Below are 27,378 nucleotides of genomic sequence, written 5' to 3' on the forward strand. Positions count from 1 at the left end.
ATTACAGTCATGAGCCACCATGCCCAGCCTATGATTAACTTTTTTTTTTTTTTTTTTTTTTTTTTTGAGACGGAGTCTCGCTCTGTCGCCCAGGCTGGAGTGCAGTGGCACGATCTCGGCTCATTGCAAGCTCCGCCTCCTGGGTTTACGCCATTCTCCTGCCTCAGCCTCCTGAGCAGCTGGGACTACAGGTGCCCGCCACCGCGCCCGGCTAATTTTTTTTGTATTTTTAGTAGAGACGGGGTTTCACCGTGGTCTCGATCTCCTGACCTTGTGATCCGCCCGCCTCGGCCTCCCAAAGTGCTGGGATTACAGGCGTGAGCCACTGCGCCCGGCCCGCCTATGATTAACTTTTTAAGAAACTGCCAAACTTTTCCGAAGTGAGTGTACTATTTTATATTCCCACCAGCAGTGTATGAGGGTTCCTTATACACATCCTCACCAACACTTGGTGTAATCTGTTTTTATTGTAGTCATTTTATGTACGTATGTGTGTAGTGTTTTTATTTTTATTTTTATTTACTTATTTTTGAGACAGAGTCTCACTCTGTCACCCAGGCTGGAGTGTAGTGGCACGGTCTCAGCTCACTGCAACCTCTGTTTCCCAGATTCAAGTGATTCTCGTGCCTCAGCCTCCCGAGTAGCTGGGATTACAGGTGTCTGCCACCATGCCCAGCTAATTTTTGTATTTCAGTAGAGACAGGGTTTTGCCCTATTGGCTTGGCTGGTCTCAAACTCCTGGCCTCAAGTGATCCACCTTCCTCAGTCTCCCAAAGTGCTGGAATTAAAGGTGTAAGCCACCACGCCCAGCTGTGTATAGCGGTTTTTTTTTTTTTGAGATGAAGTCTCGCAGTGTCGCCCAGGCTAGAGTACAGTGGCGTGATCTCAGCTTACTGCAACCTCCACCTTCCGGGTTCAAGCCATTCTCTCACCTCAGCTTCCCAAGTAGCTGGGATTACAGGCATGCGCCACCATGCCGGGCTCATTTTTGTATTTTTAGTAGAGACGGGGTTTCACCATGTTGGCCATGCTGGCCTCCAACTCCTGACCTCAAGTGATCCACCCACCTCGGCCTCCCAAAGGGCTGGGATTACAGGTGTAACATGGCCCGGCCCTGGCCATGTTTTTTTTTTTTTTTTTTTTTTTTTTTTTTTTTTTTTTTTTGAGGCAGAGTCTCGCTGTGTCGCCCAGGCTGGAGTGCAGTGGCGCGATCTCGGCTCACTGCAAGCTCCGCCTCCCGGGTTCCCGCCATTCTCCTGCCTCAGCCTCCCGAGTAGCTGGGACTACAGGCGCCGCCACCACGCCCGGCTAATTTTTTTGTATTTTTAGTGGAGACGGGGTTTCATTGTGTTAGCCAGGATGGTCTCGATCTCCTGACCTCGTGATCCGCCCGTCTCGGCCTCCCAAAGTGCTGGGATTACAGGCTTGAGCCACCGCGCCCGGCCTACCTGGCCATGTTTTTAACTGCCTTTCTCTAATAGCTGATAATGCTGAGCATCTTTTTATGTGTTTCTTAGCCATTAGTGTATCTTTTTTGGTAAAATGTCTGTTTTTTTTTTTTTTTTTTTTGTTCCATCTTAAAATTGTTTTTAGTTTTGTTTTGAGAGAGGTTCTCACTTTGTTGCCCAGGCTAAAGTGCAGTGGCACAATCATGGCTCACTGCAGCTTCGACCTCCCTGGGCTCAGGTGATCCTCCCACCTCAGTCTCCTGAGTAGATGGGACTATAGGCGTGTGTCACCATGCCCAGCTAATTTTTGTATTTTTTTGTAGAGGTGGGGTTTTGCTATGTTGCCCAGGCTGGTCTTGAACTTCTGAGGCTCAAATGATCCACGTCAGCCTCCCAAAGTGCTGGGATAACAGGTGTGAACCACCACACCCAGCTAAAATTGTTTTAAAAATCTTTTTCTTGAGTTTTGAGAGTTTTTATGTGTTAGGGATACCAGTCCCTTATGAGGTATATAATTAGCAAGTAGTTCCTCCCACTCTGTGACTGTGACCTTTCTTTTTTTGAGGCAGGGTCTCACTCTGTTACTTAGGCTGGAGTGCAGTGGTGTGATCATGGTTCACTGCAACCTGGAACTCCTAGGCTCAAGGGCTTCTCCCACCTCAGCCTCCCAAGTAGCTGGGTCTACAGGTGTGTTATTGTGCCAGGGTTAATGTTTTGCATTTTTTGTAGAGATAATGTCTCTACAAAAGACACCATCTTTGTTGCTGAACTCCTGGCTTCAAGGAATCCTCCAGCCTCAGCCTCCCAAAGTGCTGAGATTACAGCATGAGCCACATCCAGCCTATGACTTTTCTTTTCTTTTTTTTTTTTTTTTTTTTTTTTTTGAGACGGAGTCTCACTCTGTTGCCCAGGCTGGAGTGCAGTGGCGCGATCTCCACTCACTGCAAGCTCTGCCTCCCAGGTTCACGCCATTCTCCTGCCTCAGCCTCCCGAGTAGCCAGGACTACAGGCGCCCGCCACCGCATCTGGCTAATTTTTGTGTTTTTAGTAGAGACGGGGTTTCACCGTGTTAGCCAGGATGGTCTCGATCTCCTGACCTCGTGATCCGCCCGTCTCGGCCTCCCAAAGTGCTGGGATTACAGGCGTGAGCCACCGCGCCCTGCCAACTTTTCTTAATGATACCTTTGTAGTAAAAGAGTTTTTAATTTTAATAAAGTTAACTTTTTTGTTTTATTGTTCAAGCTTCTAGTGCTGTGTCTTAAGAACTCGTTGCCATAAAGCTGTTCTCTTACCTTTTTTTTTTTTTTTTTTTTTTTGAGATGGAGTCTCACTGTGTCACCCATGTTGGAGTGCAATGGCACGATCTCGGCTGACTGCAACCTCTACCACCTTGGTTCAAGCGATTCTTCCGCCTCAGCCTCCTAGGTAGCTGGGATTACAGGCGCACGAACCACGCCCGGCTAATTTTTGTATTTTTGTGAAGACGGTTTCACCATGTTGGCTAGGCTGGTTTACGTTTTCTTTTAGAAGTTTTTTTTTTTTTTTTTTTTTTTTGAGACGGAGTCTCGCTCTGCCGCCCAGGCTGGAGTGCAGTGGCCGGATCTCAGCTCACTGCAAGCTCCGCCTCCCGGGTTCACGCCATTCTCCTGCCTCAGCCTCCCCAGTAGCTGGGACTACAGGCGCCCGCCACCTCGCCCGGCTAGTTTTTTTTGTATTTTTTAGTAGAGACGGGGTTTCACCGTGTCAGCCAGGATGGTCTCGATCTCCTGACCTCGTGATCCGCCCGCCTCGGCCTCCCAAGGGCTGGGATTACAGGCTTGAGCCACCGCGCCCGGCCTCTTTTAGAAGTTTTATATTTTTGGCTCTTATATTTAGTTTGTGATCCATTGAGTTGATGTTATGTATGTATGTATGGTAGCGTTCTTTCCTGTCTTTTTTCTTTCTTTTTGCATTTGAATATTCAATTCTAGCTCCATTTAATTTGAAAGGATTGGGCAGGTACCTTTGAGCAGTGCAAGTACAGAGCGGCACTGCCAGCAGTCAGACTACACGCGGTAGAGAGCCGACCGTGGTGAGCATGTTGGTGCTCGACAGTGAGCAGAGAAACGATGGACGATTACGGAGCGCGCTCGTCTCCAGTCACCGTTTTCTGGAAACACCGTCCGCCAGGGCGGGGCTGTTCCACGCCGGGGGGCGGCGGTGGGGGGTTGTTCCACGCCGGGGCGGGGCTCTTCCACGCCGGGCGGTACTACGACTCCCAGCACGCACCTCGCGGCCGGCCCTCAGTGGAAGCGGGAACCCAGGCGGACCTGGGAGTGTGGCAGCGAGGAAGGGGCAAGCCACGGACTGTGGAGCCGAGACTCGCTCCCGCCACCCTTTCTCGAGGCTGTGGCCTCCGCGAGGGCCAAGCGGGCCGCACCGCCGGCCGTGCGACTGCCCCAGACACGGCCCCCGCTTCTAGCCCGCCTAAGCCTACCTGTCGGGGGTTGCTGACTCGTTTCCTCCCCGAGTTTCCCGCGGGAACTAACGCTTGAAGAGGACCAACCGCAGCCCAGAGCTTCGCAGGCGCTGCCAACCACAGGCGAGGTTGAGACCCGGGCGGGCCGCGCTGAGAGAGCGTCCATCTGTCCTGGAAAGCCTGGGCGGGTGAATTGGGACCCCGAGGGAAGCAGAGGAGTTCGGCGGGGTGCGGAAGTTCCCAGGCCCCTCCCCGCTGGGGTTGAGAGCTTGGGCGTGCCAGCTTCACTCTTCCCAAGTCCGCTTCAGGTGTCTGGGCCCAGCCTCGGCCACCATGTCCCGCCAGACCACCTCTGTGGGCTCCAGCTGCCTGGACCTGTGGAGGGAAAAGAATGACCGGCTCGTTCGACAGGCCAAGGTAACACGGTTGGTGGCACCCTCGGTTTGCAGCCCCAAGATCCCTGAAAGCGGGTTTGCAGTGGATTTACCCCAACCGATGGGGAGGGGCTGAGCTTGACCAAAGAGCCAGAAATGACTGGAGAATGCATCCCTTGCCACTGCTGCAAGGGGAGAAAAAAGGATTGATCCTCAATGACAACCCCTCCCTCATGTGGCAGGTGGCTCAGAACTCCGGTCTGACTCTGAGGCGACAGCAGTTGGCTCAGGATGCACTGGAAGGGCTCAGAGGGCTCCTCCATAGTCTGCAAGGTAAGCAGGTCCTCCCCTTACCTGCTTACCTTGCAGACTATGGAGGTCAGGTAAGCAGGTAAGGGGAGTTCCCCTCCTCCATAGCCAGAGACTCATCTGCTCCTGCATTTCTGGCATCGACAAAATTACTTAGGGGGCAGGGAGTCCTGTTTAAGGCACAGAGGGGGCTGGAGTGAATCATCTTTGTACAGGCAAATCCCTCTCTTCCTTACGCACAGAGTGGCATTTGAAAAATGATTTCCAGGATGGTTTGATCTGGATAACTTTTTTGCCCTTTCCAGACTCTCTGTCCAAAGGTTGAGTTCTTTTTTTTAATCCTTAGCTAATCGGCTGGAGGGTGGGTTCTTTATTTTGGCCATTTTTGGTTGGAGGGGGGTGATCTCTGGGTTGGTATCTTATTTGGAGGATCTTCCATGGGGGAGCAGTCTGTAAGACCAACTTTGTTGCTCCAGGGCTCCCTGCCGCAGTTCCTGTTCTTCCCTTGGAGCTGACTGTCATCTGCAACTTCATTATCCTGAGGGCAAGCTTGGCCCAGGGTTTCACAGAGGATCAGGCCCAGGATATCCAGCGGGGCCTAGAGAGAGGTGAGGGCCAGAGATTGTTCCCAGTTCCCCTGCCAGCTTCAGTCTGGGTTTAAGTTATTGCAGGGGGATGGGAGGATCAACAACATCTGTCACCTCCATGGAGAGAGGTGCCCTTCTCTGTGCTCCTCAGACCAGGTTGAGGTATTATTGTGACCTTTGGGGTCCTGCAGGAGAGGAAAGCCAGAGTGTGTGGGGAGACGGAGGATGAGGTCCTACCTCAGCTGTGTGTGTGTCTGTGTGTGTGTGTATACTCTACAGTGCTGGAGACACAGGAGCAGCGGGGGCCCAGGTTGGAACAGGGGCTCAGGGAGCTGTGGGACTCTGCCCTTCGTGCTTCCTGCCTTCTGCCAGAGCTGCTGTCTGCCCTGCACCGCCTGGCTGGCCTGCAGGCTGCCCTCTGGTTGAGCGCTGACCGTCTTGGGGACTTGGCCTTGTTGCTAGAGACCCTGAATGACAGCCAGGTAATAGGGAAAGTGACCTGAAGCTGAGGGTCTCCTCCTTCCTTCCTCCTCCTTTCTCTCCAGCTGCAGTAGCATCATCATGTACCGGACAGGCGGCTGGGTTGGTGGTCAGAAAATCTGGATTCTCTCTGGGACTCTTGGGTGACCTTGCCCTGGTTGGTCTCTCATTGTGGGGATTCTCTTAGGAGTGTTTTTTAAAAATGGGTCAGGCATGGTGGCTCATACCTGTAATCTCAACACTTCAGGAGGCTGAGGTAGGAGGATCACTTGAACCCAAGAGGTGGAGGCAACAGTGAACTGTGAGCTATGATCACGCCACGGCACTCCAGCCCTCTAGCCTGGGTGACAGAGGGAGACCCTGTCTCAAAAAAAATAAAATTTTTTTGCGGGGGGGATAGGGATAGGGCTCTAGTGATCTTGCTGAAGTCACCTCTCAGCCTTAGTCTCCTTACTGGTAACTCAAATATGGTCCTTGCCCTGAGTGAGGAGCCATGCTAGAATAGCTCATCACTGCCCCAGGTTTTTCTTTCTTTTTTAAATCCTTGCCTCATAGCTGTCTATCTCTTAGAATTGGGGGAAACCACAGGCATTATGCATAGCTTCTTGCTTTGTAAGGGGAGCTGAGGCCTGTGTCCTCAAGGATCAAGAGGACCCTTGAGCTCAAGGTCTAGCCATGATGGAGATAGGAGAAGACAGGGAGGTTGTAGGCTTGGAACTTCTGGTTGTCCTTCTTTCCCCAGAGTGGAGCCTCTGAGGATCTGCTGTTACTTCTGAAAACTTGGAGTCCTCCAGCTGAGGAATTAGATGCTCCGTTGACCCTGCAGGATGCCCAGGGATTGAAGGATGTCCTCTTGACAGCATTTGCCTACCGCCGAGGTCAGCTAGCAACCTGACTCATCTCTTCCTCTCTTAAGTGGTCCTCCAGACTCATGCCCTCTCTCGTACCATTCAGTTCCATGGGCTTCTTAGACCCTTGTCCCCCATCATGACCCCTGCTCTATAGGCCTCTCCAAGCTCACACCCTGATTGTCCTCAGGTCTCCAGGAGTTGATCACAGGGAACCCAGAGAAGGCACTAAGCAGCCTTCATGAAGTGGCCTCAGGCCTGTGTCCACGGCCTGTGTTGGTCCAGGTGTACACAGCACTGGGGTCCTGTCACCGTAAGATGGTAAAGACAGTCCTAGGGTGGATTGGGGAAACCACAAGCATTATATATAGCTTTTTGCTTTGTAAGGGTAGCTGAGGCCCGTGTCCTCCTATCCCTCTAGGGAAATCCACAGAGAGCATTGTTGTACTTGGTTGCAGCCCTGAAAGAGGGATCAGCCTGGGGTCCTCCGCTTCTGGAGGCCTCTAGACTCTATCAGCAACTGGGGGACACAACAGCAGAGCTGGAAAGTCTGGAGCTGCTAGTTGAGGTAGGGAATTGCCAGATGAAGATATAGGGTGGAGAATTCCTGAGGTGCTTGTGTTGGGGTAACTTGACTAGTCAAGATCCAAGTATAAGGAAGTATGGTTCCCAAAGATTATAGATACAATTTTTTTCTTTCTCTTTTAGGCCTTAAATGTCCCTTACAGTTCCAAAGCCCCACCGTTTCTCATTGAGGTAGAATTACTACTGCCACCACCTGACCTAGCCTCACCCCTTCATTGTGGCACTCAGAGCCAGGCCAAGCACGTACTAGCAAGCAGGTGCCTACAGACGGGGAGGTGAGGTTCCCCTTGCTCACCTGAGCTTCTCTTCCCACTTCTGATGCCTCCCCTGGGGTGTGACTCTGCTTTTGTTCTTGTGACTTGGGGGATGAATGAGGCAGTGGGAGGACATAGGTCGCCACTACTCAGCCTCCTACCTTGCTTCTAGACCTGAACTGAGGACTCTTCACTAAGACATTAACCCCCACTATCTTTGACACTCTGAAGTCTCTTCCCCAGTCAATTCTGTAACAGGTAGATCTATACTGAGCCAGAATTGGAGCCCTAAGACCTTCCCTTCCCCTCTCCTCCTCAGGGCCCATGAGCATCCCTCTGTTAGCTAAGAGAGAACATTCTCAGGACCCTTGCAGGGCCCTGCTAGGGCCTAGGGTGAGGCTTATGGGCTCTGACTCCTTAGGGCAGAAGACGCTGCAGAGCATTACTTGGACCTGCTGGCCCTGTTGCTAGATAGCTCGGAGCCAAGGGTGAGTGTGTCTTCAAGCTTCTCTGCAGTGGGGTAGAAGGGTTGGTGTCCCCTTTGGAATAGAGGGGGATTTTGTTTTTCCCTCTTTTTTTTTTTTTTTTTTTTGCAATTTTTTGTTTTTCCCTCTTTTCTGTCTGTCCAGTCTGGGGGCCCAGGACTCTGCATAGTACCAGAGCCTGGTGAAGAGGTTGGGGATGGTGGCTTATGCCTTTGAAGACACTGCCTCTTCTTCCCACTCCAGTTCTCCCCGCCCCCCTCCCCTCCAGGGCCCTGTATGCCTGAGGTGTTTTTGGAAGCAGCAGTAGCACTGATCCAGGCAGGCAGAGCCCAAGATGCCTTGACTCTATGTGAGGAGTTGCTCAGCCGCACATCGTCTCTGCTACCCAAGATGTCCCGGCTGTGGGAAAATGCCAGAAAAGGAACCAAGGAACTGCCATACTGCCCACTCTGGGTCTCTGCCACCCACCTGCTTCAGGGCCAGGCCTGGGTACAACTGGGTGCCCAAAAAGTGGCAATTAGTGAATTTAGCAGGTGAGCCCGGGGTCCTAGAAGGGATGTGGAGGGATGATTTTCTGATTGGGACCTGAGTTGGTGAGCTCCATGTTCACCTACTCACCCTAGAGTTTCTGAAATTGATTCCTCTTCACCCCTGTTCCGTGTCCTACTTCAGGTGTCTTGAGCTGCTCTTCCGGACCACACCTGAGGAAAAAGAACAAGGTGATCTAGACTTTCAGTTTTCCTCTTACCTCCTGGAAGTGGTAGTGGTGGAAGTGGGTTCGCTTTAAGGTGTCCCAGCCCACCAGGAGACTTAAGAGAAAGGGACTGTGGACACAAGAAGAAATAGAGGAGGATTTAGGGTTTTGGTGACTGAGGCTGGGAAGACACTTCTTGATTTCGGGAGTGGTCCCCAGGGGCAGCTTCCAACGGTGAGCAGGGATGTAAGTCAGATGTGGCACTGCAGCAGCTTCGGGCAGCCGCCCTAATTAGTCGTGGACTGGAATGGGTAGCCAGCGGCCAGGATACCAAAGCCTTACAGGACTTCCTCCTCGGTGTGCAGATGTGCCCAGGTACGTATACTTGCATGACATCAGCTATGCGTAGATGTGCAAGGACAGAGAAGCCCATGGGAAATACTTGGGCATAAGTGTACGAGTGATGTTCTCAGACAAGAGGGGTGATTTGGGTTGTGCTATATATACCTAGGGATATATCCAGGTGTTCAAACATACACTGTATATGCAGGGCTCCCAAGAGTTCCCTGGTTTCCCCAATATCCTCAGACACAAAGACCATGACTCTGCTGGGGTGGGTTGCACAGAAGTAGGGGGCAGATGATGGACACTGGGATGGGAATGGTTGTGAATGATCTGCCCTGCTTCCATATGTGAGTGTAGGCAAGATACTTCCTCTCTCTAGGCCTCAGTTTCCCTTTTTATAAAACAATGCCTAAGATTATGTTAAGTTCTAAGATTCTGTACTCTGGGCTGGGGCTACAGGTAATCGAGACACTTACTTTCACCTGCTTCAGACTCTGAAGAGGTTAGATCGGACGGATGAGGCCACTGCACTCTGGTGGAGGCTGGAGGCCCAAACTAAGGGGCCACAGGAAGATGCTACGTGGTGAGGCTCAGGCCTGCTGGCTTGGGGCTGAGGGGCAGTTGGTGTCCTAGAGTCCTTGGACCTATTGTGGGTGGTGAACACTGAAAGAGGGAGCATGGCTGCCCAGCTTTCTGCCAATGTTTCACCCTTAGGCATCATCCTTCTTGCTCTCCAGGTCTCTCCCCCTGTACCTAGAAAGCTATTTGAGCTGGATCCGCCCCTCTGATCGTGATGCCTTCCTTGAAGAGTTTCGGACATCTCTGCCAAAGTCTTGTGACCTGTAGCTGCCACGTTTCCAAGAGCTTGAGCTGGGGCCCCATTGGGCTGTCTCTCTGTGGGGAGCGCTTTCTGCTTCACCATCGTTAGGAATGTGACCATTCCTATATAATTCCTGGACTGGTGAGGTTGGTGGTAGGCCTGTGAAATTTGCCCTAATTACTACCAGTCTGGTTTTGGAGGAAACAATCTCTGTCACCACCAAGTCATTGGCTTCGCTCAAGGCACCTTTCTTCCTGTTTCCCCTTTTCTTTTGTTGAGTAAAATTTCATATTTATCTCTTGTCTGCCTACTACATATACTTGGGTGGGAAGGCTCATGACCGTCTAGGTCAGTGCTAGTTGTCTATGATGCCCTTTCCTGACATCGTCTACCTTACAAACTTGAAGTCTGGGTATGAGGAAAGAGCTACAATAATCCTTACTTAGGAGGCAGTGGCTTTAGTCCTTCACATTGCCTAAATGCAGAGCCCCAAAGCCCAGGACAGTGACAATGAGTTGGGTCTGAAGGGTGGTCTAGATAGGCTTCTCAGTACAAGAGCAGGTAGCTGATAGTTAGAGACAGGCAGATTTCTCTCAGAGTGACTCTCATTCCCTTCCTAATTCCAAATTCTAGAAATTGGACTCATCTCAGTCAAATGTGTCTCTGTGGCTAGAAGGTGAAAGGTGAATTGAGTCGGCATACCACCAACAGCTGCCTGTTGACTGCAAACAGGGACCCCTGTTATTTGGGGCTTAAGGATTTTCAAGTCCCAACATACGCAGTTTTCTTGCTAATTTGGGTTCTACTGAATTGGCTGTGTGTTCTGTGGTTGTCCTTTGACTTCTCTGGATTTGAGTGCCTTATTATAATGTATTAACATTAACGACGGGAGGAAGAAAGGCACAAGCGCTGAGAAACTGCAAAGGTATGGGATTGGGGTTACCAGAGGGTGCAATGACAATGGGGTAGGAGTGGGGTGCTAGTCAGAAAGTTCAGAGTAGGGGTGGTTGGAGGCAGCGTTGGAAAGGAGCAAGAAGGGTCAGGGTGGTGATGGCATCTTAGAGGATCCCCAGGTTTTGGGAAAAGATGGATGTATAGGTTACCACAACTGAACTAGACTAATACAAGGGTTCAGTCTATTGTGCCACGTTCTTCTAGGAGGATAAACTCCGGAGCCAATGAACTGGAGCCAAGTGGGAGAGTCCGCCTCTAAGGGATTAAAGGGTCTCCTTTCACAAGTCGATCTCGCCCTATTCCTTTCGTTGATTGGCTGAGAATTCCAATCCGTCGAGGAAGCGTAGCGTTGCGGCCAATTGACGTGGCGTTACTAGGCGTGTCGCATCACTGAGGCGGGAGCCAGGCCGCAAGCGAATTTCCTGATTGGTTGCGGTCTGCGGGTTGCTGGGGAGAGGCACGGAGAGGCGGGCGAGAGTCCGCAGGGCAGACGCTGATTGGCTGAGGTGGGAGCAGCTTCCCTTCCGATGATTCGGCTCTTCTCGGCTCAGTCTCAGCGAAGCGTCTGCGGCCGTCGTTTGAGTCGTCGCTGCCGGTGCCACTGCCACCTCGCGGATCAGGAGCCAGCGTTGTTCGCCTGACGCCTCGCTGCCGGTGGGAGGAAGCGAGAGGGAAGCCGCTTGCGGGTTTGTCGCCGCTGCTTGCCCACCGCCTGGGAGAGCCGAGCCCCGGCCCAGTCGGTCGCTTGCCACCGCTCGTAGCCGTTACCCGCGGGCCGCCACAGCCGCCGGCCGGGAGAGGCGCGCGCCATGGCTTCTGGAGCCGAGTGAGTGTGCGCGCGCCGTCCGCTTGCTGCGGCGGCGCGCGCCGGGACCCGCGGCGCTGGGTAGGCCCGGCGGGGCCTGGCCGTGGGCGCGTCAGAGAGGTGGAGACCAGGAAAGAGGGAAGGGGAACTAGGGAGCGAGTGAGGGGCCGTGGACCCGGCAGGCCCGGCTGGGCCAGCTGCGCACCCGCGCGCCCCCTAGGCGGGGCTTGCGCTGGGCCCGGGTCGGAGCCTGGGGCCGGATCGTGCTGTGTCATGCAGGCCCCGGCCCGCCCGATTGGCTCCCTTGGAATGGCCGTCCGGGCCTGACGAGGTCTTCCGGCCCACACCGCCGGCGCGGAACCCCGGGGCCTTGGGGCGCCAGTCTGCCGTCCGGCCTACCACCCGCCGAAGGCCTTTGGTCCCTGGAGAGAGCAGGCCCCACGAGCCCGAGGCCCCAACCGGGCCCGGTGGGCGTGGACTTTGCGCCATGTGAAGGCCTCAGGAGCCCTGCCACCGAGGTGGAGGCCGGGGTCGGGGAAGGCCGGGCGAGCTCAGGGAAGCTCACAGCCGCCCTTTTGGAGCCGGGTTGGCCGGTACAAGGTGGGCATCCTCTGTGTGTGATCTGAGTAGTGAGGGACTGTTAGGGAGAGGGCGAGCCCTACCTTTCGCTTCTGGTGTTCTTACTTTAGGCCTGTTGTTCATATTAGAAAGTTTGAGCCAGTTTTCCTTAATGTTATGATTCGTGGGTGGGGAGAAAAGAATTTTTCTTTAACATTTTAGGTTCTTGGTAAAGTTGGAATCTCAGTTCGTGTTTTGTGCGCCTTTCCATATTTCCAGCTTTCGTGGTGTGCAGTTTAGAGTTGCACTAACTTCTCAAAAACAAACGTGCGCGCACCGCTTTACCCAGGTAGCTGTATTGAGAAATTATCCGGGCTATGGGGCTTTCTGACACCACCTCCATCCTTCAAGAAAGCGTTCAGATAAAACTTGGCTACCTACCTCAGCCTATTCAGTTTAGAATAGAGCTTTTAGAGGCTGAAAAAAAAAAAAAACCACCAGCCCAAGGAAACTCTTCTATGCAAATTACCTTCCTTCCTTGAAGAGAGTAGTTTTTTGAGGTGTGTTCCTTTTTCTCAAGTTTCTGAATTGGGATAAAGTATTACTCAGTTGCTTATTTAAAAGGGTCACTTACTCTGAAAGTGTTCTTTTGGTTTATATGCAGTCAGCCTTTTATTTTCAAAAGTAAAAATCTAAAATTTTTGGAACCTGGAATCATCAGCTGTTTCTAACTTCTTGGTCACCTTGATGACTCTTAGCTGAACCCCCTCCAAGTCCCTTGGAGTCCCCTGTGCAGTTCTGGAAAGGGATTGACTCATACAGAAGACAGTGGAGAATGGCCCCAAAGAGTGTCCAGAACTGCTGTTGGCCCATGGTCAGGCTGAATTCACTCTTTTAGAGATTAACACCTCTGATCTCACTAGATAGATGGGGAATTAGAGGCTTTACCTTAAGAAAAGGGCATACCACTCATCTCCAGAGCCAGAGTCCTGGCTATCGCCATCCTACCGGGATGGTAGGCAGAATGGAGGTTTTCCTAGGATGCAGCTTTGAGATTAAAATACAAACTGTTGGCTGGTCACAGTATCTCAGGCCTGTAATCCCAGCATTTTGGGAGGCCGAGGCAGGCAGATCACCTGAGGTCGGGAGTTCAAGACCAGCCCGGGCAACAAGGAGAAACCCCATCTCTATTAAAATGCAAAAATTACCCAGGTGTGGTGGTGGCGCACACCTGTAGTCCCAGCCACTCTGGAGGCTGAGGCAGGAGAATCACTCGAACCCAGGGAGGCAGAGGTTACAGTGAGGGAGATCGCACCACTGCACTCCAGCCTGGGCAACAGGGAGACTCTGTTTCAAAAAATAAAAAACTATGATGACTAGAGGCATCTGGCATTTTATTTTTCTCCAGTCCCAGTTCTATAAGTCAAGCAAGAAGATGGCAACCCCTGAAAGAGTATTTTGATGGGACAGGAGTGGGAGAGCTCATGGGTTTACATTGCTCTCAGCTGTCGCATTGAGCATGCTTGGCCTCCAGTGTGTTGATAAGCATTGGGAAAGTCTGCCTACTCAGCAGCATCGTGCCTAGAGTGGCACACTTTTGGAATGGGGGAAGCAAATTTGAGCAGAGGAAACTGTCATTAGAAACTGTCATTAGAAACTAGTTTAGAGGCAGTGGTTAAAAATGCAGCCTATGTGTGAGGGTTAGCAGAAGGCCTACCATTTTGTTCGATGAATGGGGTTTGTTTTTCTCTTGGGTGTATCAGGACCCAGAGATGTAAGAACCCCACAGCTTCCTAGCTGAGCACAGTGTCTTTTCTCTGTCTTTTGGAAATTGTGAGGATATTTCCAATGGGAATACTATTTTGTGTTGTTTTGTTGACTGCAGTATCCCCAGCCCTTAGAAAAATGCCTGGCACATAATTGACCCTCATGAATTTGTTGAATGAAGAAATTCCTTTTAAAAATTTATTTTCTTTGGCTTCCTTCATTGTCTAGCCTTCCTACTTCGGTTAATGCTTATGTTTTTTTCTGAGCCTTACTAACAGGAGGCAGCTCTTAAAAAAGAGAGAGAGAGTGCTGGGTACAGTGGCTCACGCCTGTAGTCCCAGCACTTTGGGAGGCCGAGGTGGGCAGATCACCTGAGGTCAGGAGTTTGAGACCAGCCTGACCAACATGGTGAAACCCCATCTCTAGTAAAAATGCAGAATTAGCTGGGCGTGGTGGCGCATGCCTGTAATCCCAGCTACTGGGAAGGCTGAGGCAGGAGAATCACTTGAACCTGGGAGGCGGAGCAGAGGTTGCAGTTAGCTGAGATCCCTTCATTGCATTCCAGCCTGTACAACAAGAGCGAAACTCCATCTCAAGAAAAAAAAAAAAAAGAGAGAGAGAGAGAGAACTTGAGTCTACTAAGTGACAGCTGGAGATGGGCTAGGTAATAAGTTGGTGTCACTGTCTGGTGAATGACCCTGTCTTGTAGGAAATAACAAACTGAGTATAGACCCAGTCAACTTTGATTTGGATGAGAGGGATTTGTATTTGCACAATGTTTCAGCATTTCTTGGTTTTGGTTTTTTGAGCCAACTTTATGGTATTGTGTGCTTTTGCAGAAATTACTGTGAAGTTCCTTTTGACCTTGAGCCTCTTTCTGGCGGTTTCATGTCTGTTAGTGTTGTTTCCAAATATGATGGTCTTTATGCTTGGCATTCCTTTGGTACTATGGAATGCCCTGGCATCAGTAGGTTTAGCCTATAAGGAGGGTAGCGCCAATAATTCTGCTTCATTGTCCCCAGGCTTGCTTGGTAGGACTTGAGAGCTCCCTGAGCCTCAAGGGAAGTTGTCTGGCTTACTTCATTCCCTGGAAAGTTAGCTTATGCTTTATACTGTTAATCATGGTGACTGTTAATACCATGTGCCAGCTATTATGTTAAGCATTTTACATTCATTATTTCCCTTAAGACAATAAGCCTCTGAGGTAAGTATTATAGTCTCTCTCTTATAGAGGAAGACATCAAAGTTCAGAGGTTAGGTAACTTGCCCAAGATCACAGTTAAGTAGTGGCAGAATTGGAATTCAGACCCAATGGGTCTGACTATTATAGAGTTCCTGCTCTTAACCACTCTTCTATAAGTCTAAGACTATTTTTATTTCTCTAATAACTCTTCAGTCTCCATTTCTATTATATCTTCTTGGGGCAGGATCACTCACTTGGAGCTTATAGCTGGGACACTGATGCTGAAAATACCAGGAGCTGCCGGAATGGGTATTGTAATATGTATGCTAGATACTGCTCCTCGTGACCTTGGCTGCCTTTCCTTCATCCGCGCTCTCTGGTCTAGGGACAGCTTCATCTATTCACTGTTTCTTTCCTAAGTATGAGTTTTAGAGACTGGTGAGGCCCTTGGGGCAGGAGTATCTACTGGGACTGACTCCATTTCCTGCTTCTAGTTCAAAAGGTGATGACCTATCAACAGCCATTCTCAAACAGAAGAACCGTCCCAATCGGTTAATTGTTGATGAAGCCATCAATGAGGACAACAGTGTGGTGTCCTTGTCCCAGGTAAGCTGGGGCCACAGACTAGTCTTTCCTTACTGCACTTACTTGAGGGATTTGCCCAGGTGTCTTTTCTCATTTTGCAGATATTTCTATTTGCAGACTGCAGATAGAGTGGGGTTTACTGGGAATCCCAATCTCGAGGGCTGTTGCTTACTCCCCTTCTGCCCAGTGACCCAAAGGCCTTAACTTTCTTTCCTCAGCCCAAGATGGATGAATTGCAGTTGTTCCGAGGTGACACAGTGTTGCTGAAAGGAAAGAAGAGACGAGAAGCTGTTTGCATCGTCCTTTCTGATGACACTTGTTCTGATGAGAAGATTCGGATGAATAGAGTTGTTCGGAATAACCTTCGTGTACGCCTAGGGGATGTCATCAGGTGTGTGGGGTTTTTGGCTCCACAGGGATGGGAGGCCAGAGATAGCCTGCATTACAGGCAGTACCCATATATTACAGGCAGGACCAAGTTCTTGGAACCTGTCGATGCAGGAAGCCTGCTGGTCATGGGAAGACTTATGCTTCAGGATTGTCTTTAGGTTTTGGTTCTGCCTTCCTGGGACTTCAAAATCCATTTCTGCAGGTCGCTTGAGACAAATTGGCATTCCTGTAACTTTCTTGGTGCCTTTATTTTTTCCTACTAGAAGTGTAATTTATCATACTTATAGCCTAGCTTAGGATACCACTCGAGGGTGTGTATGTATCTGCCAAATAACCTCCTCACTACTCTCACTAGTATGTCCAATTAATGGCTTGTGTTGGGGTTGGAATGAGGTGGGGATATGGACATGGAAGGTGAGCTGCTAGCAGGCCTTTTAAGCCCCTAAGTGAACCCGGGAGAGAGGAATAGTTGGAGCCAGACCCAGGATAGTTCTCAATGTGAGTGATTTTGCTTGTTCTTGCATAATTTTAGGCAAGAGGTTGCCCCATCTTGGAGTCATCTCTAGCCACTCTTACCCAACCAACCATCACCTGGCCAGGATCATCTCAGGCTTTTGATTCTTTTTGATGGAGTCTAAGTTTCATGTAGCTTTCTTCTTGGGGGTGCTTAGTCACTTCCTCAAGGTGTTCTGAACACCTGGCTGAGATAATTTTGTTTTTTTCACTTCTGTTTCACTGACCCTGACAATTGTTAGCTTAAGACGTTCCCTTGTAATATTGGGTCACCAATATTAGCTAGAAGGGGATCATCCTTGGATATCTCACTGAAGACCTTGCATATCTTTGTGGGGTTTCTAAATGTGTGGCTCTTGATTTTGGCTCACTGATTAGAAGTGAGTGGGGCTGTTCCTTTGCCCTCACTTCCACGGTGTTCTCCTTCCTCTCTTCACCTAAAGCCATCGTGCCTTTTCTTTTTCACTTACTATCAGCTATCTGTGCCAGGCCCTTTTGGACACCCAGTGCTTGGGCCCGAAGTGTGGTTGGTAATATGGAGTCTGCTTGTCATCCTCAGCATCCAGCCATGCCCTGATGTGAAGTACGGCAAACGTATCCACGTGCTGCCCATTGATGACACGGTGGAAGGCATTACTGGTAATCTCTTTGAGGTATACCTTAAGCCGTACTTCCTGGAAGCTTATCGACCCATCCGGAAAGGTGAGAGCTAATTCTGAGTTTAAGGATTATTGACTGTAGTTAATAAACCTTGGAACATTTTCGTCTCGTTTTTTTTTTTTTTTTTTAATCTTTTATGCTTTTCTCCTGTATTTATTTATTTATTTTTTAAGAGATGGGGTCAGCTGGGCACCGTGGCTCACACCTATAACCCCAGCGATTTGGGAGGCTGAGGCGGGTGAATCACTTGAGGCCAGGAGTTCGAGACCAGCCTGGCCAACATGGCAAAACCCCATTGTGGGCACCTGTAATCCCAACGACTTGGGGGGCTGAGGCACGAGAATTGCTTGAACCCAAGAGGTGGAGGTTGCAGTGAGCCAAGACCAGGCCACTGTACTCCAGCCTGGGTGACAGAGCAAGACTCTGTCTCAAAAAAAAAAAGAAATGGGGTCTCACTATGATGCCCATGCTGGTCTCAAACTGCTGGGCTCAAGTGACCCACCTGCCATGGCCTCCCAAAGTGCTGGGATTACAGGCATGAGCCGTCATGCCTAGTCTCATTTTCTTTTCTTTTTTTTTTTTGAGACAGAGTCTCGCTCTGTCCCCAGGCTGGAGTGCAATGGTCCAATCTCAGCTCACTGCAACCTCCTCCTCCTGGGTTCAAGCAGTTCTCCTGCCTCAGCCTCCTGAGTAGCTGGGCTTATAGGCGTCTGCCACCACGCTCGGCTAATTTTTGTATTTTTAGTAGAGATGGGGTGTCACTGTGTTGGTCAGGCTGGTCTTGAACTCGACCTCAGGTGAGCCACCATGCCCGGCCGCTAGACTCATTTTCATGTATTTGTATACACATGCATGCAAACCCTGCACACATATTCATATGTCTTACCCTGCTCCTTTCCTCCATCCTTCCCTGGCTCCCATCTCTCCCCTTCTCTGTTCCGGGAGAGTAAGCTATCTTTATGGATCTCTGAAGGAGAAAGTGGTCCATTTTGGCTGGGTCAGGGTCCATAGTGCACAGCTCTATCATTGGTGGTTGTAGTGAAAACTTGGGCTACTTACATGGCAGAAGTCAGAACTTGATAGTCTTCTGACATGTCAGGTTTTCTTGACTGACCTCTTGAGCGTCAGAGGGACTCTTCACAGTTTACCTTTCTCCTCTTACCTGCTGCTTATTAAGACAGGTGGAGTTGGGGAGAAATAGGGTAGTATCTAATGAGTTTGGCATTTTGACCCCAGGGTCTGATGAGTTCTCACTTTGTCTTGTAGTTGACGCCCCTAACTGTGCTTGTACTGCTTGCTCTCCTAGGAGACATTTTTCTTGTCCGTGGTGGGATGCGTGCTGTGGAGTTCAAAGTGGTGGAAACAGATCCTAGCCCTTACTGCATTGTTGCTCCAGACACAGTGATCCACTGCGAAGGGGAGCCTATCAAACGAGAGGTGAGTTTTCTCCCTGATTCCAGTATCCAATTTCATGATTACTCAGTGTGGCATCATGTGGTAACTGTCACGACTGGGTGCTCGGCCGGCTGTGGTGGCTCACACCTGTAATCCCAGTACTTTGGGAGGCTGAGGTGGGCAGATCACTTGAGGTCAGGTGTTCGAGACCAGCCTGGGCAACATGGTGATACCCCGTCTCTACTAAAAATACAAAAATTAGCCAGGCCTGGTGGTGAACATCTGGAATCCCAGCTACTCGGGAGACTGAGGCAGGAGAATCGGTTGAACCCAGGAGTTGGAGGTTGCAGTGAGCTGAGTTTGTGCCACTTCTCTCCAGCCTGGTTGACAAAAAAAAAAAAAAAAAAAGAGACTGGGTGTTCTTTGGAGAACTAACCATCTTTCAGGGATGAGAAACCTGCCAGCTATTCATTTCTGGGCCTAATTGTTTGTTGGATGTACCTAATGTCAGGAATTTCAAAAACCTAGACTGAATCCAAAATATATAAGTGATTGAAACCATTTTTGAAGTAAAGCTGATGGTGGCTTCAGGCCTCTGCCCATTCCCAGGGTTTCCAGCTTCAGGTTTTAGAGACCCTTTCTCAGTAAGACTACGAGTAATGTGAGAGGCAAGGACTGTGCTGGAAATCTTTGCCTTGGGATTTTTGTGCTGGTTCTTTGAGGCTGGATCCCTTTAGAGGAGAATCTTCTTTTTTAAATTTAATTTAATTTTTAATGAGATGGGATCTTGCTGTATTGCCCAGGAACAACTGGACTCAAGCAGTCCTCCCACCTCTGCCTTCCAAAGTGCTAGGATTACAGATGTGAGCCACCGTGCCGGGTTGATAATCTTATTATACTCATACGCTAGGTTTTTGCATACTAGGTAGTGGAATGATTTAGAGAAACTCAACTTTTGCTGATATAATATTCTTGCCTTCTCCTTTCTCTCTTCCACATTCAGGATGAGGAAGAGTCCTTGAATGAAGTAGGGTATGATGACATTGGTGGCTGCAGGAAGCAGCTAGCTCAGATAAAGGAGATGGTGGAACTGCCCCTGAGACATCCTGCCCTCTTTAAGGCAATTGGTGTGAAGGTGAGCATCCTGGGCTCTGGGATCAAGTCTAAAGTGGTGATTAATATCCAGTGTCTAATCGTGGGGGGACTGTTTTCATACATGGCTTTCATTATTGCCTTGGATTAGAGGGGCAATAATATATCCTTTAGTTTTACCTAAGGCTCTAAATTCATTAGAGCTGATGGTCTAGACCAGAGTAGGCTAATTAAATTGTCTGTCGTGTGCATGTGCGCACAAAACACACACACATATATGGGTTTTTTCCCACAACTCTTAGAATATAAAAGCCATTATTGTATCAATGGACCCCGTAAAAACAAATCTCACAATAGTTTGCCAGCCTGTCTAGAGCAGTGTCACCCAATAGAAGTAAGGAAGTTAAGGAAATTTTCAGAGTGTTAAAGGGTTTTGAGTCTAAAACATTTGAGAACTATTGGTCTAGAGTGTAGCTTCCCAATCTTTTCTATATCATGGTACACACTGAAGATGAAGTTACTCATTTTCCTAGTAGGTATCACACAGATTCATCTTCTATGTGGACAGTTTACATGTTCTGCTTGTGGATAGGGCCATAGAAAGGGTAGTGTCAAAGAAGAAAATTGATGATTGTAAGAAACACCATTCCAGTGTGATAAATTCTGGAGGGCGTGGTTATTGGAGTGAGTGATTCTCTGGCAATGAAGAAAATAGACCCTGCTCTCTTAAATGGCTTAGCTAGTCTTTGGCCCTTGGTCTGTCTGAAATCGAGCCCTTTGTGTAATGGCCTCTTGCCTTTGCCTAGTCATGTATCTTCAAATACATTTGGACTAGAGTTTCTTTTTTTTTTTTTTTTTTTTTTTTTTTTTTTTTTGAGACGGAGTCTCGCTCTGCCGCCCAGGCTGGAGTGCAGTGGCCGGATCTCAGCTCACTGCAAGCTCCGCCTCCCGGGTTCACGCCATTTCCTGCCTAGCCTCATGTATTGGGACTACAGGCGCCCGCCACCGCGCCCGGCTAGTTTTTTGTATTTTTTAGTAAGACGGGGTTTCACCGTTTAGCCAGGATTTCGATCTCCTGACCTCGTGATCCGTCGGCCTCCCAAAGTGCTGGGATTACAGGCTTGAGCCACCGCGCCCAGCCTGGACTAGAGTTTCTCTGCCCTTAGTCTACTATGCAAGTTACAGTCATAAATATTGCCCACTTTCTAGCAGTATTTTCCCTGCTAGTAATAGAAATGATTGTGGGCTAAAGTAAATTGTCTGCTTAGCATTTACTACTGAGGGCTTATTCTTAATATTGTCAGGGTTGAAGCCTGGTTCTCCCCGTCTCTGGAGCCCTAGTTAAGCCATTTTAGGGTTTGGGAGAAGGTGGGAACGTAATCACACTCTGCATTGGTCCACAGCCTCCTAGAGGAATCCTGCTTTACGGACCTCCTGGAACAGGAAAGACCCTGATTGCTCGAGCTGTAGCAAATGAGACTGGAGCCTTTTTCTTCTTGATCAATGGTAAGATACTTGGTTCATCTTATGTCTGGCTAGACCCAATTTGAACTGGGCTCATGAGCTGGAGCACTCATGGACACATCCTTTTTGCACCCATGCCCTCCTGCACCTTTATAGCATATTTCTTCTGCTTGGGTATGTTACAGACAGATGAGCAATAGAGGGAAGATATTTTACACTGGTGTTCCCTGTCCTGCCCCCCTTGAGAAAGATTGTGGACAGACTGAAGAGCAGGAGCAAGCTAGAACGAGAAATCAAAGGGCGAATGCTTAGTGATTTGAGAGAGTTTGGGGAAAATGAACTTCGATCACTGGCTCTTGGAGAATGCTATTTAGTGGTGTGCCATCTCTCCTGCTCTGGCTAGAGCATTTGTTGTCACATTTATACTTCTAGTTCAACTGTGAGAAGAGTATACTGAGTCCCTGGGCTTCTCTCCAGCCTTGCCTGGTGGCTGTCCTGGGATAATGGCTGGTAGAGGATCTGAGAAGTAGGCATAGGTTACCACCTTCTCACCCAGGACCTGTCTCTGGGCCAAACAAGCAAGATAACTGATTTTTGGGGGCAATTGGGAAAGACTGTCATTTTGTTATCGCCTCCATTCTGTATCCTTTCAGGTCCTGAGATCATGAGCAAATTGGCTGGTGAGTCTGAGAGCAACCTTCGTAAAGCCTTCGAGGAGGCTGAGAAGAATGCTCCTGCCATCATCTTCATTGATGAGCTGGATGCCATCGCTCCCAAAAGAGAGAAAGTAGGAGCTTACCTGAGGGGATAGTGGGGGGTTGAAAGGCCCTGACTTCACTTCTGACCAGGCATCCTGTTCTGGCAGACTCATGGTGAGGTGGAGCGGCGCATCGTATCACAGTTGTTGACCCTCATGGATGGCCTAAAGCAGAGAGCACATGTGATTGTCATGGCAGCAACCAACAGACCCAACAGCATTGACCCAGCTCTACGGCGATTTGGTAAGGACTCCAGATACTTTTGACCATGTCCTTGCTTAGGTCCTACCTCTCTCCTTCATCTAAGTCACCTAATCCTCTTGAAGCCCTTCACAGTGATTGGATCTGGGTTTCTTTTTCCTTTATCCTACGTCCTGTCTAGAGTGACCATCCACCCTGGTTTTCCTGAGACTGAAAGGTTTCCCAGGGTTGAGACTTTTTCATTGCTAACATTAGGACAATCCTGTGCTAGCTGAGATGGTTGGTCACCCTAGGCCTGTCTCTTACCTCTGGACTAGAAACGAGCCCTGTCTATGTTCATGCACTGTCCCACAGGTCGCTTTGACAGGGAGGTAGATATTGGAATTCCTGATGCTACGGGACGCTTAGAGATTCTTCAGATCCATACCAAGAACATGAAGCTGGCAGATGATGTGGACCTGGAACAGGTGAAGTGATGATGAAGGCTGACCAGGCGTTACAATATCTCTAGGCAGTTGCTGGGAACTGGCTAGAGACATAAGGTTTTGATGTGAGGAGATGGGTTTTTATTTCTGGACAGGGGAAAGGAGGTAATCTGAGATTAAATCCAGGAAATTGGAGTTGGCATTTTTCTCACTTGACGCTGCATTTAGAGTAAATCAGAATTGTTGGAGCAGCTTTATTTCTAGGTCCCGAGTCCAGGATTAAGTACTTAAAACCCAGCCCATAAAGGTATTGCTAGTATATGTATTCAAGGAAATTAGAGGACGCAGGGATAGCAGTCAGGGGAAGCATTCTATTATCTCTGAGCCTCCTGCGGCAGCTGGGTCTTTGAGGCAGCAGAGTAAATAGATCTTTCTCTGCAGGTAGCCAATGAGACTCACGGGCATGTGGGTGCTGACTTAGCAGCCCTGTGCTCAGAGGCTGCTCTGCAAGCCATCCGCAAGAAGATGGATCTCATTGACCTAGAGGATGAGACCATTGATGCCGAGGTCATGAACTCTTTAGCAGTTACTATGGATGACTTCCGGGTAAGGACCACACCCCTGCCTCAGGTACACACATATGTGCTTTGACCCCTCCCCTGGTAAGTCTCATCCCCAGTTTTCCCTCCTTTTCTAGTGGGCCTTGAGCCAGAGTAACCCATCAGCACTGAGGGAAACCGTGGTAGAGGTGCCACAGGTAACCTGGGAAGACATCGGGGGCCTAGAGGATGTCAAACGTGAGCTTCAGGAGCTGGTCCAGGTAGGGTAACTTGGTCCAGGGTGAGTCACTGCCTCAGTACATTGTAATTGACCTTGATGATCTTAGGGTGTCAACACGTTTGCTGCAAGAGATGTGAGAGCACGACTTAGGAACCTATTTTTCTTAGATTTGAGGCACTAAGGAGTCTGCTTCTAGAGAACCTGGATCTGATACCATTGGGTACACCATGAAGTAATGGAGGGCATGCTTCTGTTTAGTTAGGTTTCTTTCACAAGGTGGAGGTAACCTTGAACCCTCTTTCCTTTTCCTCCTAGTATCCTGTGGAACACCCAGACAAATTCCTGAAGTTTGGCATGACACCCTCCAAGGGAGTTCTGTTCTATGGACCTCCTGGCTGTGGGAAAACTTTGTTGGCCAAAGCCATTGCTAATGAATGCCAGGCCAACTTCATCTCCATCAAAGGTCCTGAGCTTCTCACCATGTGGTTTGGGGAGTCTGAGGCCAATGTCAGAGAAATCTTTGACAAGGTGAGCTACAATAGGCTGAGCTATCTATTGATTTGCCTGGGGACAAGGAATAGAGGCTGTTTTTCTTTAAGACGGTTGAAACATTCTTATTACTGGCTGCTCAACTGGACAGCAAGTCACTTGATTTTCTGAGGTGTGAGAGAGCTGTTTTTTTTTTGTTGTTGTTTTTTTTTTTTCTTAAATTGAGACAGGGTCTGGCTCTGTTGCCCAGGCTGGAGGGCAGTGGTACAGTCATAGTTCACAGTAACCTTGAAAACTGGGCTGAAGCCATTCTACAGCAGACTCCTGAGTAGCTGGGACTACAGGCATGCGTCACCACATCTGGCTAATTTTTTATTTTTTGTAGAGATGAAGTCTCAGTATGTTGCCCATGCTGGTTTTGGATTTCTGACCTCAAGTGATCCTCCCACCTTGGCCTTCCAAAGTGCTGGGAATACAGGTGTGAGCCACCACGTTTGGCCGAGAGATCTAGTTTTGTTAATGCTTGAATCAATCCATTCCTCCTACAGGCCCGCCAAGCTGCCCCATGTGTGCTATTCTTTGATGAGCTGGATTCGATTGCCAAGGCTCGTGGAGGTAACATTGGAGATGGTGGTGGGGCTGCTGACCGAGTCATCAACCAGATCCTGACAGAAATGGATGGCATGTCCACAAAAAAAAATGTGTTCATCATTGGCGCTACCAACCGGCCTGACATCATTGATCCTGCCATCCTCAGACCTGGCCGTCTTGATCAGCTCATCTACATCCCACTTCCTGATGAGAAGTCACGTGTTGCCATCCTCAAGGCTAACCTGCGCAAGTCCCCAGTTGCCAAGGCAGGTGCAGGATCATGGGCTGTGGGAGACTTGTATGAGTCCTCAGTCTGGTATAGAGTGCTCTTTGGGTTCTGGACAAGATTGCTTTGGGGTTAGGGTTGGTCTAAAGGGAAGGTAGAATTTTTGAGGGTATTAAGATAATCTAGAATCAGGAATAAAATGAGGTGGCCAAAGAAGGGGCAAACTAGTTGGGAGTGCTTGGATGGCCCAAAGATCTGTGTATCTCAAGAGAGAAGAGGCTAAATACTAAGGTAGCTCTGCTGCTTCTTTTAGGATGTGGACTTGGAGTTCCTGGCTAAAATGACTAATGGCTTCTCTGGAGCTGACCTTACAGAGATTTGCCAGCGTGCTTGCAAGCTGGCCATCCGTGAATCCATCGAAAGTGAGATTAGGCGAGAACGAGAGAGGCAGACAAACCCATCAGCCATGGTGAGTCTGTATCCTTTCCCTAGATGTGCCAGTCATGGGGAGCCAGGCAGCAGCCACCACCATGCCCTAGAGTTGGGAGTAGAAGTTGTTGAAAAGATCATCTGAGAAGAATGTTAATAGGGCATCAAAGATAAAGAATACTGAGGTGAATCCATTCAATTTGGAATAAGGCCGAGAAGAGATGGGCAGGCTCCATTCTCAGTCTAAACCAAGCTCCATGAGGGAAATCAAAGTATGAGAGTGCACCAAACAGAGCAAGGTTTTTGTTCTTGTTTTTGTTTTTTTTGAGACGAAGTCTTGCTCCGTTGCCCAGACCGAAGTGCAGTGGCGCGATCTCGGCTCACTGCAACCTCCGCCTCCCAGGTGCAAGCCTTTCTCCTGCCTCAGCCTCCCGAGTAGCTGGGACTACAGGTGCATGCCACCACGCCCGGCTAGTTTTTTGTATTTTTTTTTAGTAGAGACGGGGTTTCACCGTGTTAGCCAGGATGGTCTCGATCTTCTGACCTTGTGATCCGCCCGCCTTGGGCTTTCAAAGTGCTGGGATTACAGGCGTGAGCTGCAGAGCAAGGTTTTGAACTGAGATGAGACCCATATACCTGTCCCTGATGGTTGGGGAAGGGATGGGGTCCACAGTCCTCCCAAAATGAAAAGACAAATTCATGTGTGTGTAAGCTCCATAAAGGTAGGATCTCTGTCATCTCACTTGTTTTCCACTATGTCCTGTGTTACCCTTAATTAATTCATTAAGTTCCAAACATGGGACTTAATGAATGAGCAAATAAATGGCTTTCTTTCTGTTTTGAAGAGTCTGTGACCTTCTCTCTCCCATAAAAGCTTAAAACTACTGATGAACTAATCCTAGGAAGCAGTCTCATAAGTCACAGCAATTGGCCTCTCAATGGAAGAGATAGGTTTTGAGCTGGGCTGTGAAGAGAGTATAATTTGAATAAAGGGAATAAGCAGCCCAAATAATGTGCTCTAGTAGTAGGATTGCAATCATTGGGAAACCCTGGGTATATTTAAGAGTATATATGTCACTGAAAGTGAGACCACTGGGTAGGATGTAATCCAAATGTGGTAAGCACTGAAAGCCATTGGCATTTCCTTTTAAAGTATTAAGCCCTAGTGATCTGTGTTTACCAACTATAGGAGGTAGAAGAGGATGATCCAGTGCCTGAGATCCGTCGAGATCACTTTGAAGAAGCCATGCGCTTTGCGCGCCGTTCTGTCAGTGACAATGACATTCGGAAGTACGAGATGTTTGCGCAGACCCTTCAGCAGAGTCGGGGCTTTGGCAGCTTCAGGTAACTTGGTTGGGAGCCTTAGACAGTGCTTAAGTTACTTTGGGGACCTACACCAAAAAGGGAATGGGAGTCCTAAGGAAGCTAGAGGGGTAGTTGTGGAAATCTTACACAGGCTCTGTCCTAACCGTCTTTTTTGGCTTTGCTCTCGTACACAGATTCCCTTCAGGGAACCAGGGTGGAGCTGGCCCCAGTCAGGGCAGTGGAGGCGGCACAGGTGGCAGTGTATACACAGAAGACAATGACGATGACCTGTATGGCTAAGTGGTGGTGGCCAGCATGCAGTGAGCTGGCCTGCCCGGACCTTGTTCCCTGGGGGTGGGGGCGCTTGCCCAGGAGAGGGACCAGGGGTGCGCCCACAGCCTGCTCCATTCTTCAGTCTGAACAGTTCAGCTACAGTCTGACTCTGGACAGGGGGTTTCTGTTGCAAAAATACAAAACAAAAGCGAAAAAATAAAAGCGATTTTCATTTGGTAGGTGGAGAGTGAATTACCAACAGGGAATTGGGCCTTGGGCCTATGCCATTTCTATTGTAGTTTGGGGCAGTGCAGGGGACCTGTGTGGGGTGTGAACCAAGGCACTACTGCCACCTGCCACAGTAAAGCATCTGCACTTGACTCAGTGCTGCCCGAGCCCTCCCTTCCCCCTATCCAACCTGGGTAGGTGGGTAGGGGCCACAGTTGCTGGGTGTTTATATAGAGAGTAGGTTGATTTATTTTACATGCTTTTGAGTTAATGTTGGAAAACTAATCACAAGCAGTTTCTAAACCAAAAAATGACATGTTGTAAAAGGACAATAAACGTTGGGTCAAAATGGAGCCTGAGTCCTGGGCCCTGTGCCTGCTTCTTTTCCTGGGAAGAGCTTTGGGCTACCCACCAATCCCAAGGCATTCTTCCAAATGTGAAATCCTGGAAGTAAGATTGCACCTTCTTCCTTTCCTGATCAACATCAGTATGATGTCTCCTGTTGCCTCACCCTGTGTGTGCAGTATCACTGGATAGGACTGGTGGAAAGGGAGCAGCCTGACAGAGCTCCAAATGCGGAGAATATGGCATCCCTCCACCTATATTTGATGTGAACGGTA

General features: G+C 49.3%; 2 protein-coding genes across 7 annotated transcripts; both read left to right on the forward strand.

Moving 5' to 3' along the window:
• The first annotated feature begins 3,700 nt into the window (after window positions 1–3,700).
• FANCG (FA complementation group G) lies at window positions 3,701–9,982 on the forward strand. 5 transcript variants are annotated; one of them, XR_007719718.1, is made up of 14 exons: window positions 3,701–4,323; window positions 4,523–4,613; window positions 5,066–5,197; window positions 5,456–5,658; window positions 6,399–6,534; window positions 6,695–6,825; window positions 6,926–7,072; window positions 7,213–7,364; window positions 7,765–7,831; window positions 8,072–8,361; window positions 8,501–8,547; window positions 8,742–8,897; window positions 9,359–9,447; window positions 9,605–9,693. XR_007719718.1 is itself a non-coding variant. In XM_050760766.1 (14 exons), exons 1-14 carry the CDS (start codon window positions 4,240–4,242, stop codon window positions 9,711–9,713), a joined length of 1,869 nt encoding a protein of 622 aa, XP_050616723.1. In that variant the 5' UTR covers window positions 3,701–4,239; the 3' UTR covers window positions 9,714–9,982. The 5 variants fall into 5 exon arrangements, 4 of the variants coding, with proteins under 4 accessions (XP_050616723.1, XP_050616724.1, XP_050616725.1 ...); XM_050760766.1 differs by having other exon boundaries at window positions 9,327–9,450; window positions 9,605–9,982; XM_050760767.1 differs by having other exon boundaries at window positions 9,327–9,447; window positions 9,605–9,982.
• A 590-nt stretch (window positions 9,983–10,572) lies between these two features.
• Window positions 10,573–27,111, forward strand: VCP (valosin containing protein). 2 transcript variants are annotated; one of them, XM_050760758.1, is made up of 17 exons: window positions 10,573–11,467; window positions 15,449–15,560; window positions 15,758–15,930; window positions 17,002–17,144; window positions 18,409–18,539; window positions 19,501–19,632; window positions 20,993–21,095; window positions 21,707–21,840; window positions 21,919–22,054; window positions 22,367–22,479; window positions 22,879–23,043; window positions 23,135–23,257; window positions 23,533–23,745; window positions 24,255–24,563; window positions 24,837–24,992; window positions 26,142–26,296; window positions 26,452–27,111. In XM_050760758.1, exons 1-17 carry the CDS (start codon window positions 11,451–11,453, stop codon window positions 26,555–26,557), a joined length of 2,421 nt encoding a protein of 806 aa, XP_050616715.1. In that variant the 5' UTR covers window positions 10,573–11,450; the 3' UTR covers window positions 26,558–27,111. The 2 variants fall into 2 exon arrangements, with proteins under 2 accessions (XP_050616715.1, XP_050616716.1); XM_050760759.1 differs by lacking the exon at window positions 10,573–11,467 and adding an exon at window positions 11,932–12,046.
• The last annotated feature ends 267 nt before the right edge of the window (window positions 27,112–27,378 follow it).

Source organism: Macaca thibetana, chromosome 15 (assembly GCF_024542745.1).
Source record: "Macaca thibetana thibetana isolate TM-01 chromosome 15, ASM2454274v1, whole genome shotgun sequence".
In the NCBI taxonomy this organism is placed as follows: Eukaryota; Metazoa; Chordata; class Mammalia; order Primates; family Cercopithecidae; genus Macaca; species Macaca thibetana.